The sequence below is a fragment of the Paramormyrops kingsleyae genome, chromosome 2, assembly GCF_048594095.1.
Source record: "Paramormyrops kingsleyae isolate MSU_618 chromosome 2, PKINGS_0.4, whole genome shotgun sequence".
Lineage (NCBI taxonomy): Eukaryota > Metazoa > Chordata > Actinopteri > Osteoglossiformes > Mormyridae > Paramormyrops > Paramormyrops kingsleyae.
In genome coordinates, this window is record NC_132798.1 from 30,736,816 (window position 1) to 30,751,936 (window position 15,121).

A 15,121-nucleotide genomic window follows, 5' to 3' on the forward strand; every position below is an offset into this window, starting at 1 on the left:
ATTGAGTATCACTGATGTATTTAATGACTGTCTGAAGCACTTCGGAGAGCCACGGTGTCAGGTTCTCACCGCATTACCTGCGGCACATTTGAACACAATTGAACTCATAATGAGCGTTGAGTTCGGCACGGCGACTCGCGGGCGCCTGTCCCCGAGACGGCAGCCCGCCTCACCTGTGTGGCATTCAGGACAGCACCCCCCCGGTCTGGCCACAGCAAGGCTGCCAGGTCGGCAGGTTGGGCAGGAGCGCTGGTAACAGGCCGCATGGGAATCCCGGCACTCACACTGCCTACAAGGTCCGTCGTTCCAGCGCTCCAGGTTCTGACACAACAGAGAGACCATCGACTACAGACGGCACAATAGGAGGGTGGGCAGGCACACAATGTGCTTAATTACCCATGAATCATCGGTCTTTCGGCCAACTGTTAATATTTAAGTCAAATGAGTCACTTCTTAAAGGTTCATGGCATTAATATGCAAACAAGGAGGCAGAAGATTACTATCTTAATGCCGCTGTGCTACTTTGAGTAATACGATGCACAGGCTACTACTCTACTCTTAACAATGCAAGTAACAACGCAGGCAATGACACAGGCAGAGCATATAGCCGCTGGCTCACAGAACATGTTACCTGGTAGGTCTGCTGCTTGAACACGCAGTTGCTGCTCACAGACCTGCACTCGGGGCAGCATTTTCCTGGGAAGTGCACCAACTCTTCACCCTGGCAAAAAGGTTTGAAATCTGTTCACTCTTCCTCTGCCCAGATCTCACAGGACCACCACATACTGTGAGGAATATGTACGATAGCTTATTTTGTGCAGATAAATCACCAGCAAAGCACTAGCAGTGATGTCCCTGACCCTCACTTACTGCTTCCAGTCACTCCACCATCGCTCACTGGCTTCAGTCACTCCATCCTTCACCAGTTTCAGTCATCAGTTAAACACTCACTGCTATCAGTCACTTCTTCTTCGCTCACTGGATTTAGTCATTCCATCTCCCACCAGTTTCAGTCATCCTTTTTACTCTCACTGCTTTTATGACTCCATCATTCAGTGTCAGTCTTCCTTCCTCATTCATTAAGCTATACATTTTTTTATTCTGTATTGATGCTGTATTGCCAGACCCTCTGAATAATCCACAGTATGTTTGCAGTTAAGCCCATTCAAAGTATCCTGATGAGTGTGTTTGGTGCACAGCATGGTGTAAAACCTTCCCAAAGTCTCTACTTCCTCACCCATGAGCACTTCACAGTGCCGCAGTCCGCCTTCCGGCAGAGCACCTGACCCCGGTCACAAGTGCAAAATTCGCAGCCTGTGATGTTCCACATGTCACCATGGTAACGGACCATGCCCTGGTACACACAGGTGCCTTTGGGTGAGACACAGTCCTCGCAGCACTGTCCAGCTCGCTTCACTGCATTCTGGCCCTGTGCAGAGACACTGCATTACTTACAGCAAGAGTCTGTAGCCATTAGCCATACGTATTCATAGTGACTTATAGACACGCTTCTCCATTGATAAGTCTGGAATTAAATGTACTTGTACTGCTATGCCAGCAGCCATCTTTAAGATTTCATCTTTCTGATGGATTTGAAACTTTAGATTTTAAAATTAGTGCAAAGATGGCCTCAGGCCTTCTCTCTACCAACCTTCTTGCAGGTCACAGGTGGACATGTCTGCGTGTGACAGCGTTCCTGGCCGTGATCACACCGGCATGTCGTACAGCTGCTCTTCAGCCATTGCTCCCCATGCTGAGGACAAATATGGCCATACAAGCCAGAAATGTTAAAGGATACATTGAGAATTAAATACAAGTATTTTCCTGGCTGCAACTTTTGCAAAGACTAAATTGGCATACTACTCCAACAAAAGACTTGCCACATGTATAATGTTTGTAATCTTTAGTGTGAAATAGTTCAATTCTGTAACTGATTCATAAGTAAAACAATGAATGGATATGTGAAACACAAGGTCACTATAAATGCATCACAAATTGAGTTGTATCTAAAACTGTATGAGCAAAGTCAGGAAAAAGCCATTTGAAAGGTCGACAGGAGTGTTCCAACGACCTCATGCATGACTACACACCAGGGAAACCACTGCTCTGAAGATCAAAAGAGAAACATTCCATGGTACGATGGAGAATCTTATCAGCAAACGGCTCCCACAGGCACCATCTGCAAACTTCCAGAAGAAGGGGTCTTCTCTGGGCTGCCTGGACCCAAGCCAGGCCAGCAGGAAATGGGACCACTCCCTCATTTCACCTCTTATAATTCTTTATTCCACTTTCATCTTTTTCAACTTTCATCCTGTGCTCTTAAATCTCTCTGATGACGATTTTTCAAGGTTACCTTATACTCCGTCCCAACCACAAGACAAGAGTCTGGCTCACACTGAGGGCAGCACTTTCCAGGGTGGACGACCAGGTTTTCATGCTGTAGAAGAACAGGGAAATATTGCTGATGGGGTGTCTAAGCATCCTACCATTTCTGTTTGTGTATTTAAAAATTACAGTCATAGTGTGTATGTGTAGTATCCATTTTGTATGTTTATATAAACAATCACTGACACAGTGTGTGTATACAAGGTACCTGTTGTGCAGACGTGACCTGTTGTACCGAATGTTTATAAAAGAATCCATGACACAGTGTATCCATTCCGTATGTTTACATAAACAATCACTAACACAGCCTATATGTGTATTAAGGTATCCCGCCTGTGTGTTTATAAAAAAAGATCACTGGCACACGATATCCATTCTGTATGTTTATATAAACAATCACCGACCCAATATTTATACAGTATATCCAGGTTTATATAAATTACTGACACATTGTCTCCATTTTGATTGATTAAAAAAAATCAGTGGAGGTATTATACATTATGTAAATTTATATAAACAATCACTGGCACAATATAAATATAAGGAATGAATGATACAGAGTATAGAGAATCACTGGCAGAGTAAGAGTATACACAATGCACCCACCGGCTTGCACACTATGGACTGGCACTCAGCTACAAAACACTGGGTCTCTCCTGCACTGCACACACATTTCATACAGGGGGAGGGGTACCACTGCCCTCCGTCCCGGAACACCAGGCCGTCCGCTGAGCAGGATGCTGTGGAGCCCACAAAATCATGGAGCGATGAGTGTCAAAGGCAGAGATACTCAGTAACACTCAGGAAGAGCTGAATAAAGGGTCAGTTTAAAAAAAAGCACTTTTTGCAAAAAGCAGAAACAGAGGAAAGAGGGTTAAACACCAGCATGAGCACACACAGCAACCTGATGTTACCTCCAATGACTGCAATGCATCATCTGATAAGTGTCATGTACAAAACTATCTGGCTTGAATTATTTCAAAAGCTCCATTCAGTTTAATGACTTATAAAAACATTACAAGCAGCATGATTCAGTTTCAGACTCCCCACCAGGAATGCTGACCTCCACTGCCCTGACATTGGGGACAGCATTCTCCAGGAAGCGTGGAAGGAGTCTGTCCCTTTCCACAGTTGAGGGGGCGACAGGTCAGGGGGTTGCAGGACACTGTCCCTTGAGAACAGGTGCAGAGCGAACACCGTGAGCCGTTCCACTGGCTGCCGTGCTGCGGGGGGGGGGGAGGTGTAGGGTCAGCTCACATGGGCAATGGTATGACCTGACGCACTTTAGTCCCATATTCTTTCTGTGGGAGTGTGCTATCTGCCATTCTCATTATGTTTTCCACACCAGTGAAACTGAACCACTCACCTCTAATTAGGACAGTATTTTTTTTCATTGCATTCCTTAGTGTTTATCTGTGTGTGTGAAGTGAATCTGTACAACAGGGTCAACACTACTACTGCTATAATAAAACGGCTGACATGAATCACACGACCAGACAACGATAAAGCAAGGAGCCAAAAGCGAGAGCGATGTCACTAACCCCGTAGATGGATCCTTCATAATGACAAGAGTCTTGCGATTGTAGGACACACTCAGGACAGCATTTATTGGGAAGTATTCTCAAGATCCCTCCCTAGGAACACATTTTAAAATAGCACCATCGGCAGAACAACAAGACAATCCGCAATGACTAGATGAAAGATGTCAGTTGCTTGATTATTTTTGTAAAGTGTTGTGACTGGAATCCCATGCTAGGTCCAGAAGTAACGTGATGGATTTAACATCTTGGATTCCCACGCTGAAAGCTCACCTTCTGAAAGTCACACTGAGGGTTCAGACACTGAGGAGTTCGGCAAACCACAATGTCATGGGCACAGATGCAGTCCTGGCACGAATCCGGCTTCCAGGAACTGTTATTCTATGGATAATCAGAAAGAGGTGAGTGGACACACACGCTGTCATTTAAAGAGAAATGTTGGTGTGTCTTACATAGTGATATCAGGTAGGAGCTAATGATACCTTAACCTGCTACCCATTCATAGCCCTGACAACCTTCATCAGTACTTAACATGCTAAAAATAACACAAATCAAACAACATATAATAATATAAAGACAATGTGATTAATACTATGCTATAAGGTAAATAGATAATTCAGTCATACCAGAGCTGTAAAAATATACTGATGCATAGTGACCTGAAAGTAGCAATTCAGAGTTTGGCGACTTTTTAGGTTTCAAAAGAGGGGCAACACTGAACAAAACCTGTAGCTCTACGTCAAGCAAAAATTCTTCGGCAACGCAACAAATGCGGCCAATCACAGGAAACTACGGCATGATGCGGACGTGACCCAAACTTATCTGTCCCATTTCTCAATTCACAGGAAGAAGACCCACTAATAGGTGTAAAGGAGCTAAAGATGTGACCATTGTAATACCAGCAAAGGCCCACGGCATCACAGGTGCAGGAAAGCGGGTCTGTGTGTGTACATATACACACACACACACACACACACATTTAAATGAAGGGTCCCATGATAGACATTCAACTTAGAGTGGGCCAACTTGATGAAACAAAAATGTCTGTAAAATGAACATGTGAAGGACCATTTCAGCATTTCAGCATTTCAGTGGTGATAACAGAAGTATTTGGGAGGATCTACTTCCAGAGTGAAAACCACACTTTGGCTCCCCATCTTCCCAGAGTCAGGAGGGGCTCTGTTTACCAGACTCGATGGGAACCTCCTCCACCATTCAGGCACGTCTCTAACGAACGTCCAAGTGAATGCGGAGCGGCTGACCTTTTCACCCTTCATTCTCACACAGGAAATACAGGCACCGCTCAGCGAAAAATCCTTGACGTGATGCAAGACTGAGAACATCAGAACTCCGGGCTGCTGTGGACGCCCATGGAAATGCTGACCAGGGCGAATGATTTCTAATTATATTCCTCTACTTGCCGATCAGCTCCAGGATAAATTTAAACGTGATCTTTATTGGGGAAATATCCAAAGCCCATAAATAGAATGACAACTTTTGTCTGAGAGGAAGTTTCGCGTCTTTGAATCAGCATTGCTGTATGTCTGCACAAAAGGACAAATGAGGCCAGGAGCTAAACATATCGAGTGGCACTTAAGCAGACATTCTCACTGCTGGGCAGGTGGTAGATGCAGACGATGACCCCCACCGACCTTGCGCAGGAATTAAAAAGGCATCTGCAGTGAACTTACCGCGGTCAGCTTTACAGCTGCATACTTTGCTCAGACCATTTCTAATGCTCATTTAAAACAGCCTCTTATAAAGATGGCAGGAAGCCACTCAGCTGTGATGTATCTGTAATTAATACTCAAGACATTTAATCACCACTATTGTAGACCCTAAGTCTGCTTAATAAATTGTTCATTCCATTCAAACTTTTTTTACCGTCATTTTAAATCAGCAAGTATACTTTTCTTACCTTTTTTTTTGGCAAATTCTAGTTTTAAACTAACTTAAACTCAAGATATGAATTAAATCAACACAGCAATGAAAATGTGAAATATCTCATCAGCACAAATATAAGATGATCCTGATTATAACGACCTTCATTATAAGGCAACTGGATTACAAGTGTATTAAACAGCAAATGTTCCAAAAGACAAATGTATTACTGGGGGGGGGGGGGGGCGGGGGACAGATTATGAATATTACAAATCTCACAACCAATGAAGCCGCAGAATGTTTTCGATGCACCAAACCCAAAAAACATACTACTGAGAAAGGTTGAGCCATATTAATAAATTATATGACAGCTCTTTTAAAATTAATGTTATTACCAGTATCAGTTTAATACTAGCAGAAGCACAGCTAGGGAAGCCAGCAATTTATACGACACTCAGGGATTCACGCAAAATACAAGCATTGCAAGGGTTGCAAACTGTCACGCATTTGGAATGATGCTCACACAAGAAATTTTAAGGGAAATCTATATTACAGTAAGTCACCACGCTCGTTACCAAATATCATCTATTACCTTTTTTGAGACCCCAAATATAAGAAGAAATATATTTTGAGAAAGAAAAAACGTCTTATATTCGGGCCAACGTGGTAATTTCTCAGTCTAGTTGTATGCTGAATTGTACGATGTTTCTTCAGTATGAAATTACAGCTGACAGGTATACTCATGAGCACAGTAACAGGAAGCCTGCCCATTCACTGATGTGAAACAACATTCAATTCAGTTTTATTTGCAGAGCGCATTTTCACATTACATAGTGCCTAATGCCCCAAGAATGCAAGGTAGAGGCAACAGTGGCAAGGAAAGACATGTAAAACGTGAAATTCTTTATAGGGATTCCACCCTTTTTCAAAATTTTTCTTCCATAGATTGAAATTTGACAGAACATTACGGCTGTTTTTGACGTGAATATACTGTAACACGTCTTGCCATTCTTTTACCAACCTGGGCTGGCCAGTCAATGTGTGGATAAGGTTCTGAAATAATCTGTTTCATTGAACAGTATACTGGCATAACAGATTCCTGAATATTACACGTCATACAGTGCGATCCTCTAACTAACGGGACCGGCACTGCAGCGACCATGAAAAACCTCACAAACTCAGACAAAGCATACAAGACAACTTTCTACTCTCCGTGGGAGTAGCACTGCTGCAGCTGCCCACAGGAAGGCTGCATCCATCAAGAAGGGGAGGGGGAAAAGCCCCCGGGAGCCTCATCCCTGGAAGAGTTGAAACCGCCAGAGAGTCAATGGGGTCAGACTTGTTGGGGATCAGTGGTGCTGAGGCGTCGCCCACGACACGGCCGCACTTAGATCTTTACCCGAGACGGCTCATCTGGGTAGGAGCGTGGAACGTCTTGTCTCTCCGGCATGATGAACATCTCTCTTGTTGGAGGAGCTTCGTAAACTCCGCATTTCAGTGGCGGCACTGTCTGAGGTATACAGTCCTGGGATTGGCCAGATCTCTGTTGGTTCCTACAGAACTGCAGGGTCTACAGAAGTACCCAGTTTGTGAATTCTGACTACATACTTATTGTTGCTACTCTGAAGATTCAGGTTAGGTCCAGTAGGCTACCACCTACTAGGAGAATGAGGCTGGACCTGGCCAGACTCCTTGATCAAGCTGTTTCTAATGAGTTTACACATGAGTTTGTATGAGGAACTTGCAGACTTGGGTCTGACTGCTGATTCTTACGTGATGCGTGAACTTCTGTGACAAGATCCTGAATGTTGCTGCGGGTTGTGTTGGTGTTGCTGATGATCCCAGAAGGAGGTGTTTCATCTCACAGGGTACCCTGGATATTATTGAGCGGAGTCACTGTACACAACGTGGTTGCAACTCTAGCCTGTACCGGAAACCAAAAAGGGTGGGTGCAAGGGCTCTATAGTCCGCTGACTCACGTCCTGCTTACAGAGGAATCGAAGTATTACGCACATCCGAATCTGTCCCTGAGAGTTTTGCAGTCAGGGAGGGTGATGAAACGGTCCTTACTGACGACATTGAAGTTGTGACCTGCAGGGCCGACTACTGTGAGCTGCTTTTTAACACTGAACCTCTGGCTAGAACGTTAAACATCTCTAGGTCCACAGTTCTTAAGGCTGATCCTCCGATTACCTGTGAACCACCCATTCTCACTGAGATTGCAAAGGTATTGAACTTAGCTGAGGGTAGGGAAGGTTGCAGGGATCTGTGGTATGCAGGGTAAATTTCTCCAGGCTGGTGGTAAGGCTGTCCTCCTGGCATTGCAAACAATCTTTGCTTCCATTTGGGAGATGGGCGTCATCCCAAATGACTGGAAAACAGGATGTTATCCCTATCTGAAAAGGGAAGGGTGATTGCCTGGATTGTGGCAACTACAAGGGGACAACACAGCTATCAGGTAAGGTCCCTGCTAGGGTCATCCTCAATAGGACCTGTGATTAATTTCTCCCCTGCCTAAGAGGTCTACCATCGACCGCATCCTAGCATTGAGGGTTCTTACAGAGTGCAAACACAAATATCAGCAGCATTTCTTTGCAGCCTTTGTTGACTTTCGTAAAACATTCTACTCAGTTGATCGAGCTGCCCTGTGCGACATCTTGAGACTGCACCAAAGTTGCTGGATGTCATGGCTGGCCAGTACACTGGTACTGTGAGTGTTGCGCAGACTGGAGGCAGAACCTCTGTGTTCTTCCCAGTTGATTCTGGTGTTTATCAAGGGTGTGTTCTCACCCCTACAGTGTTCCATGCTTGTGTGAACTGGGTGTTGGGCAGGGTCGTGAAGCAGCTGTCAGGCATCTGGTCTTGAAGAAAGATTCACTGATCTTGACTTTGCCGATGATGCTGTGATCTTGACGGAGTCAATGGAGGCCCTGATCGGGGCTGTCAAGAGACTGAGGGAGGAGTCTAAGTGTCTGGGCATGTGAGTATCCTGGATAAAAACCAAGATGCAGGCCTTTAATGACCTCTTTGGCAGAGCCATCAGCCGTGCGTCTGTCTGTGGAGGGAATGTTGACCGTGTCAAGAGGTTCACTTACCTCGGCAGCAACATTCACGTCTCTGGTGACTCTTCCTATGAAGTCAGTAGACAGACAGAGAGCATGGGGGGGTCATGAGGTTGCTGGAAAGGGGTGTGTGACGCTCCAAAGATCTTTGTAAGAGGATGAAGGTCCTCATCTTTAGAGTCATGGTGCTCCCTGTTTTACTGTATAGATGTGATATAGGGAGTCCCGATTGGGACACATTACCTGCATTGTGAGGGAGTGCCAATTACGGCCCTATGGCCATGTGGCATGATTCTCTGAGGGTGATCTGGCTCTGATCCTCATTACTGACAGCCAGGGTGGGACTAGACCACGTGTCAGCCTGAGGGGTTGTCAACTGGGATGATGTTTCATCATGCGTTGGGTACAGCAACGCGCTGTACCAGTGCATGCTCTCCAATCTTACCTGATCTGAGAGTATATGATTTATTCAACCCACTAAATATCGAGAGATTTTATAATTCTCTCTGAAATAGACTAACTCTTGTTCAAGGTGTACTGGTGCTTAACACGTCATGATGCTCAGTGGAATCAACGATCACTGAAGGTGGATAGATGAAAGGATGGACATATGGGAGAGACGAATGAGCCGATGACTGTCTTAAAAGTTACATTAATCAGTAATTCACACTGGTAACAAACTTTGAGATTCTCAAAAACCTTAACATTGTATGGACATATTGATTAACTTACCACCTTCCTGCATGTTGAACATGAAATATTTATACAGTTAAGGAAAAATGTTTAGGTCTGGTTGTTGGGAAGGCCATGACATCATCCTGGTCTTCATGTAATTGCTCTTGAAATTGGTTATTACTATGTATGGGGGTACTACCATCTTGGAATATGGAAACATGGTTGGTGAACAGAGTTTGCACCATACAGTGCATCTGATCCTGTTGGGTCATTAAAGGGCCATGTGGAGAAAACCTCAAAGCCAATGACTCCCTCAAGATGGCTGCCCTAACTGATAGCAGGAAATCTCCAAATGTAATCCTGTGCAAATCTAGGAAAAAGAATGAAGGATAATTCATCACACCAGGTTTTGTGCTCCTTAAACCAGGTTATGGATCTCTGTATGTTAGCCTTGGATTGCATAAACTTTGAAGCTCTGCCAACACAGAGGAGTTGATCCAGTTCTGGGGTAATTTTTGCACATGTACTTTTGTTGGGTTTAGCTAAAGTCCTGATTTTCCAACATCTTTTATAGCTGAAACATTGCTAATTGTGATGTGTAATTGTTTATAATTGTGATTTACTTTATTAAGGTTAAAATCCTTTTTCATGTGGAGTTTCCATTCTTTTGCCTGCCCTCTATATTTTTGCTGATCCCTTGTAGTGGACGACATTCCAGGAGATAAAAGCTGTCTATAAGCGCAATGCTACAATTACCTGCCTTTTCCATAGGCATAGCTATTGCTTACATTTTAACTTCTCAAGAGGCTATAAAACTCTTCTTCAGGTCTTTTCAATTTTCCACTCTGTGTGTGCTGTCTTCAGTGCACCAAATGCTGCTGATGCATCTTGGGTCCATTGCAATACTAGAATTTTTTTGCAGTAGAAGGCACCGTTTTCAGTTTCACCGCAAAAGGAGGCATGTAATCCAACAGAATGTTATACGAGTCCGCTGTCTGGCATGCTCTGTGGTAAACAGAATGTCACATAACCAACATGTTCCGTACAGTAATCAAATTATGTCACATGACTACCTAGGGTGGCTGCACAAATTACTAGGGCTGCCACTAACAATTATTTTTCTATGGATTAATCTATGAACTATTTTACCAATTGGTTGATTAATTTTCCTCCAGAAAATCAAATATACCTTTTAATTTAAGTTCATTTTATTTTTACAACAACAAACGATGTGTTATTGCGGGGCTTTACATAATGGAAGCTGGCTTTTCAGCACTATACAGACATTATTTTCGCCCACAATTCCATAAGCAAATTAGTAGTATACCTAAAATATTAATGAGATGCATATTGTGATGCAAAAGTTAATCTGTATAAATTCGGCATATCATTATGCTTACTAAATTAGGATAGCGAGGCACCCCATACTACTGTTTTGATAAATGATGGAAATGATGAGCACTGAAGTTAGGGTGAAGAAAGGGACAGCTTAGCAACCACAACGTCTTTTTAAGGAGGAGATATTGTGGATAAACATGGTAAAGAAGACGTTGGTGGTGTGGCACTGCTTTTTGCTGATTAAAGTTCGACACTTTATTTGTAATCATAGTTTTTTTTATTTCAGTTCAAGAATTATTTACTTTTATGAAGTGTACGTTTTTTGTTTCAGTTTTAGTTTTAGTTGTTAGAAGCATTTTAGAAACCATAATTGTAGTTTCATTAAAATATATATTTTTTTAAAACGATGCGTCGATTTAAAATATTGATGTCGGCGCATTTTCAGTGTCGATGTCATCGACTATGTCGACTAATCGCGGCGGCCCTACAAATGACTGCCTGATGTTCTTGAACTTTGCATGAATCATTATACTTGTGGTGACAGCAGGTGCTTAATGTTTAACTCTAGACTTCGCCACATTTAGCCCACTGAGTTATGCAGCTACCATAGATTATTTCAGTGCTGGGCACTGAAGCCCTCAAGCCCTCAAAACAGCTGCAGCTGGCGCCAAGCTGTGAATATGAAATCTATTTTAACATGGCCGCTGTAACATAATATATAGAAATAAATCCCCAGGAGAATATGACTTAATATGCCGTTTGTCAGGGAGGCAAGCTTCTGATATGCACATATAAACACAGACACAGACACACACACCTACACAGCCCTTTGTGGAACACCATCACATTCCTTTGCCATGAAGAGACACTTCTGGGTCTGGGGAAGGATCGCCTCAGCACCTCACAAGGTGATGTGTCGTAACAGATGGTAAACATCTGAACGGTAAACATGATACTGTAAGACGCCTTTTAGTGACCTCATAAAGACAACAGTCGAGACATTTCCAAGCCTGCTTTCCCCCAGTACAGTTACTTCGCTGCATTCAAGTATATGATTACCACATAAATATCTAATGTCACCCAGTTTAATGAATTTTATATTATGCATGAAGGTATGATAATGTGTTCATAGACTTTCACATTGTCCTCGTCTCGGTTTAATTTGAATCATTAATCCTATAAGTTAAATACTCCAACCAATTTAACTTTGTTTACAGAAATGAACAGCAGGCTTTAGAAGCAAGAGAAAATGCATAATTATCAACGGTATTGCGTTGTCTTTTCCTGTTGTGACTTAAATGGAAACTTGCAGGTCTGTGCATGTCGGGCAGAAAGGAGGTTTTGCTCATGAAAGCTGTATCTTCTGATGATCACACAGAGCTGATGAGCAGGGGAGACCCAGAGCAGGCCTTCCCCCACCCCTGGTCCCATCTCATTCAGATGCTGCTTCGGATAATAAGCATGGTCAAACCAAGCATGCAAGAAACCATCATGAACAACTGTAACAATATATATTCAAAGAAACCACAGAAAGGGCACTTGAAAGCACACTGACAACAAGAATGAATGCATGGGAAAGTTTACAAAATTTCAAAAGCCTAACGTCTGCCCAGCTGTCACAGGAACAACACTGCAAAAGCTGCAGCAACAGCAGTAATATCACTGAATGGAACAGAGTAAAGTCTAGGACTTCTGCCAAAATGAGAGACATTCATATCACCTCTTGCATCACTCTTACTGTACATTAGTGTACATACTGACTACATGACTTGTGATGTGTCAAACATCAAAGGCCAGTAAAGTCATGCCATTCTTGACAGCAGCATTTTGACAGCATTTTCGAGTTACGGCGACCTGGGGCAGAACCCGGACGGCTGGTTCACCATCACCTTACACCCCCAAGGCTGCAGATCCAAGCCTGGCAATGTGGAAACTGCAAGTTTTCTTCATGACCAGTTGAGATTCCTGTAGCTGCCCCCATTTTTCCCACACTCTGAAAACCTGCCGTTTTGGGTGACCGTGACTCTTAATATCTGCAATGAGCTGGAGTCCTGTCCAAGATGAAACCCATGCTTCGCAAGATCAGCACCCTAACAGGACAAGCAGTTATTTAAAGAGGTTGGAAATCCATGCTCATGCTCCTAAAACCCAATTTGAACATCACCTCTGTTGTGAGAATAAGTAAAAGGAAATTCCCTGCTGTGGTCACCAGGAATAAGACACCCTCATCTAGCCTTGGCTGCATGGGTTAATTAGCTGCCTCTGCTGCACTGTGTGTTTAGCAATTCAGTACAGGAAGCACCCCTAACCTTTGACCCTGCCCCTTCCCTTTGACTACAATTCAAGCACACTCCTCCTGCAGGAATGCTAAACAGTGGGATTCTCCAGCAGGGAGCCACAACCTGCACATCCCACAATGCCAAGCAGGGCCTAATTCTTCCATAAAGCCAACTCAATCTCTCTCAAACGTTCCCTCTTCAAACCTGTCAAGGCTTTACCTCAAGTTAAAAACCCGCAGACAATGAAGAACTGCAGCACATAGACAGGCCGCAACAGAGATATTTCAACCGCGGATTCCTCTATATGAACCCCCCCCCCCCAAAGTTTCTAAACGGGTCTCTTTTGCTCTGAAAATCCATCACAACGCATGATCTCACATGCATTCAAATTCTTCCTATACAAGTAAAAACGCCAATTTGGTTACTGCACAAAAACGACTCAAGTGGGGGAATAATCATAAATCCTCTGGAGAATAATGTGTGATGGGGGAGCGGAAGCATCCGGTGTGTCACTAAGCCACGCCCCAAGCCGAGGTCCCTTGGCACCATGCTGCTGGGGCCGGATGCCCTCGAGAGAACTCCAGGCATCTACTCCGCATGAAACACAAAAGATCAGCTGACAGCATGCTGACACAGGTTCAGAGGGAGCCGGTCAGGGGCAGGTCTGGCTCCGAGCAACACAATGTCATTTTACGTGGAAGAACGCAACAGGGAAGGCTTCCAAGTTCAGGAATCGGGGCAAAGAAATACATTTCGTGGATCTTATTTTTGCACGAAACTTCCAAATAAGGACAAGGAAGTGATCCACATTTCCACCATAGCTGAAAATACACGTTGACAAGGATGCAAATTTAAACTACAGAACGATTGACAGGCGAGAGCTACACAGAGCTTCTATATCTAGAGCCCAGGACTTAAAATAAGAACATGGTTCTGTCCATCCATCTTCGGGTCGTTTATCCTGGTCGGGGTCACATGGGGCCTGGAGCCCAGCCCAGGCAGCACAGGGCACAAGGCTGGGGGGCATCCTGGACGGGATGCCAGCCCATCAGATGGCACAAAAACACACACAATCACACACTACAGGCAATTCCAAGACGCCCGATTGCTTCACTGCATGTCTTAGGACTGTAGGAGGACACACAGGGCAAAAATGCTAATTCCACACGAAAAGTAGACATGAGATTTGAACCACCAGCCCCAAAGACACAAGGCAACAGCACTGGCCACTGAGCCACAAAACCGAGCAAAGCGTGGGCAGGAACCAAACGGCAAAGCTGAACTCCAGCGTGGCTGAAAAGTCTGTTCATTTTTAACAGGCTCTTTGACAGCCTAGGGGTGTTTGAGTTACTCATGAACTCTGTCTCTCCAGCAGTCCCCATTCAGACTTACCCTTACACTCCTCTGCAGAGAGACTCAACAAAGAAAAGAAAGTTCCTCCACAAAATGCAACTTCACTGTCTGCCCAAGATCTGAATCACATTATGCAGATAAGAACAGGTGTGAAACTCTTGGTGAGTTATGACTAGCTGAGATATATATATGAATACACAGACACATTAAACCATAAAAAAAAAATCATTGCAAATCATAATCACACAATCCTTTGAAGACATTTACAATTTCTCGTTAAAGTAAAATGCACTTTTGATTTCCATTATGAACAACATCACGTTTACATATTCAGCAGGTGGTTTTGTCTAAAGCAACATGTGACTGAAGACAGTCTGGAGTCAAGGAGCATGCCTGGTGCACTGAGGTTAAGGGTCTTGCTCCAGGGGTCATCAGTGAAAAGATTACACTGCTGGCCACGGGACTGGAACCTTCTGCCCTTCAGAAAAACAGTACAGAACACAGATTAGAACCTACTGAAGGTGCTCACCGCTAGTACTAATAGCACAAAATCACAGAAAAGTCAATTGAGTTTTACCTTCAGGTGGTGCAGAGGAAATATCTACACTTA

General features: G+C 43.9%; 1 protein-coding gene and 1 long non-coding RNA gene across 3 annotated transcripts in view; one reads left to right on the forward strand and one right to left on the reverse strand.

Moving 5' to 3' along the window:
- The window catches only part of fras1 (Fraser extracellular matrix complex subunit 1), a 57,440-nt gene that overhangs the window by 33,405 nt on the left and 8,914 nt on the right, over positions 1–15,121 (reverse strand). For both annotated transcript variants that reach the window (XM_023820753.2, XM_072708930.1), the window contains exons 3-11: positions 4,197–4,304; positions 3,927–4,019; positions 3,449–3,608; positions 2,992–3,125; positions 2,354–2,437; positions 1,652–1,753; positions 1,238–1,429; positions 632–721; positions 174–321 (exon numbers count right to left, since the gene is read on the reverse strand). In XM_023820753.2, the coding sequence (XP_023676521.2) occupies positions 174–321; positions 632–721; positions 1,238–1,429; positions 1,652–1,753; positions 2,354–2,437; positions 2,992–3,125; positions 3,449–3,608; positions 3,927–4,019; positions 4,197–4,304 (1,111 nt within the window). The remainder of the gene's footprint in view (positions 1–173; positions 322–631; positions 722–1,237; positions 1,430–1,651; positions 1,754–2,353; positions 2,438–2,991; positions 3,126–3,448; positions 3,609–3,926; positions 4,020–4,196; positions 4,305–15,121) is intronic.
- LOC111848597 (uncharacterized) lies at positions 4,205–5,696 on the forward strand. The gene is made up of 3 exons (XR_002839348.2): positions 4,205–4,324; positions 4,769–4,846; positions 5,211–5,696. It is a non-coding gene; the product is annotated as an uncharacterized lncRNA (long non-coding RNA).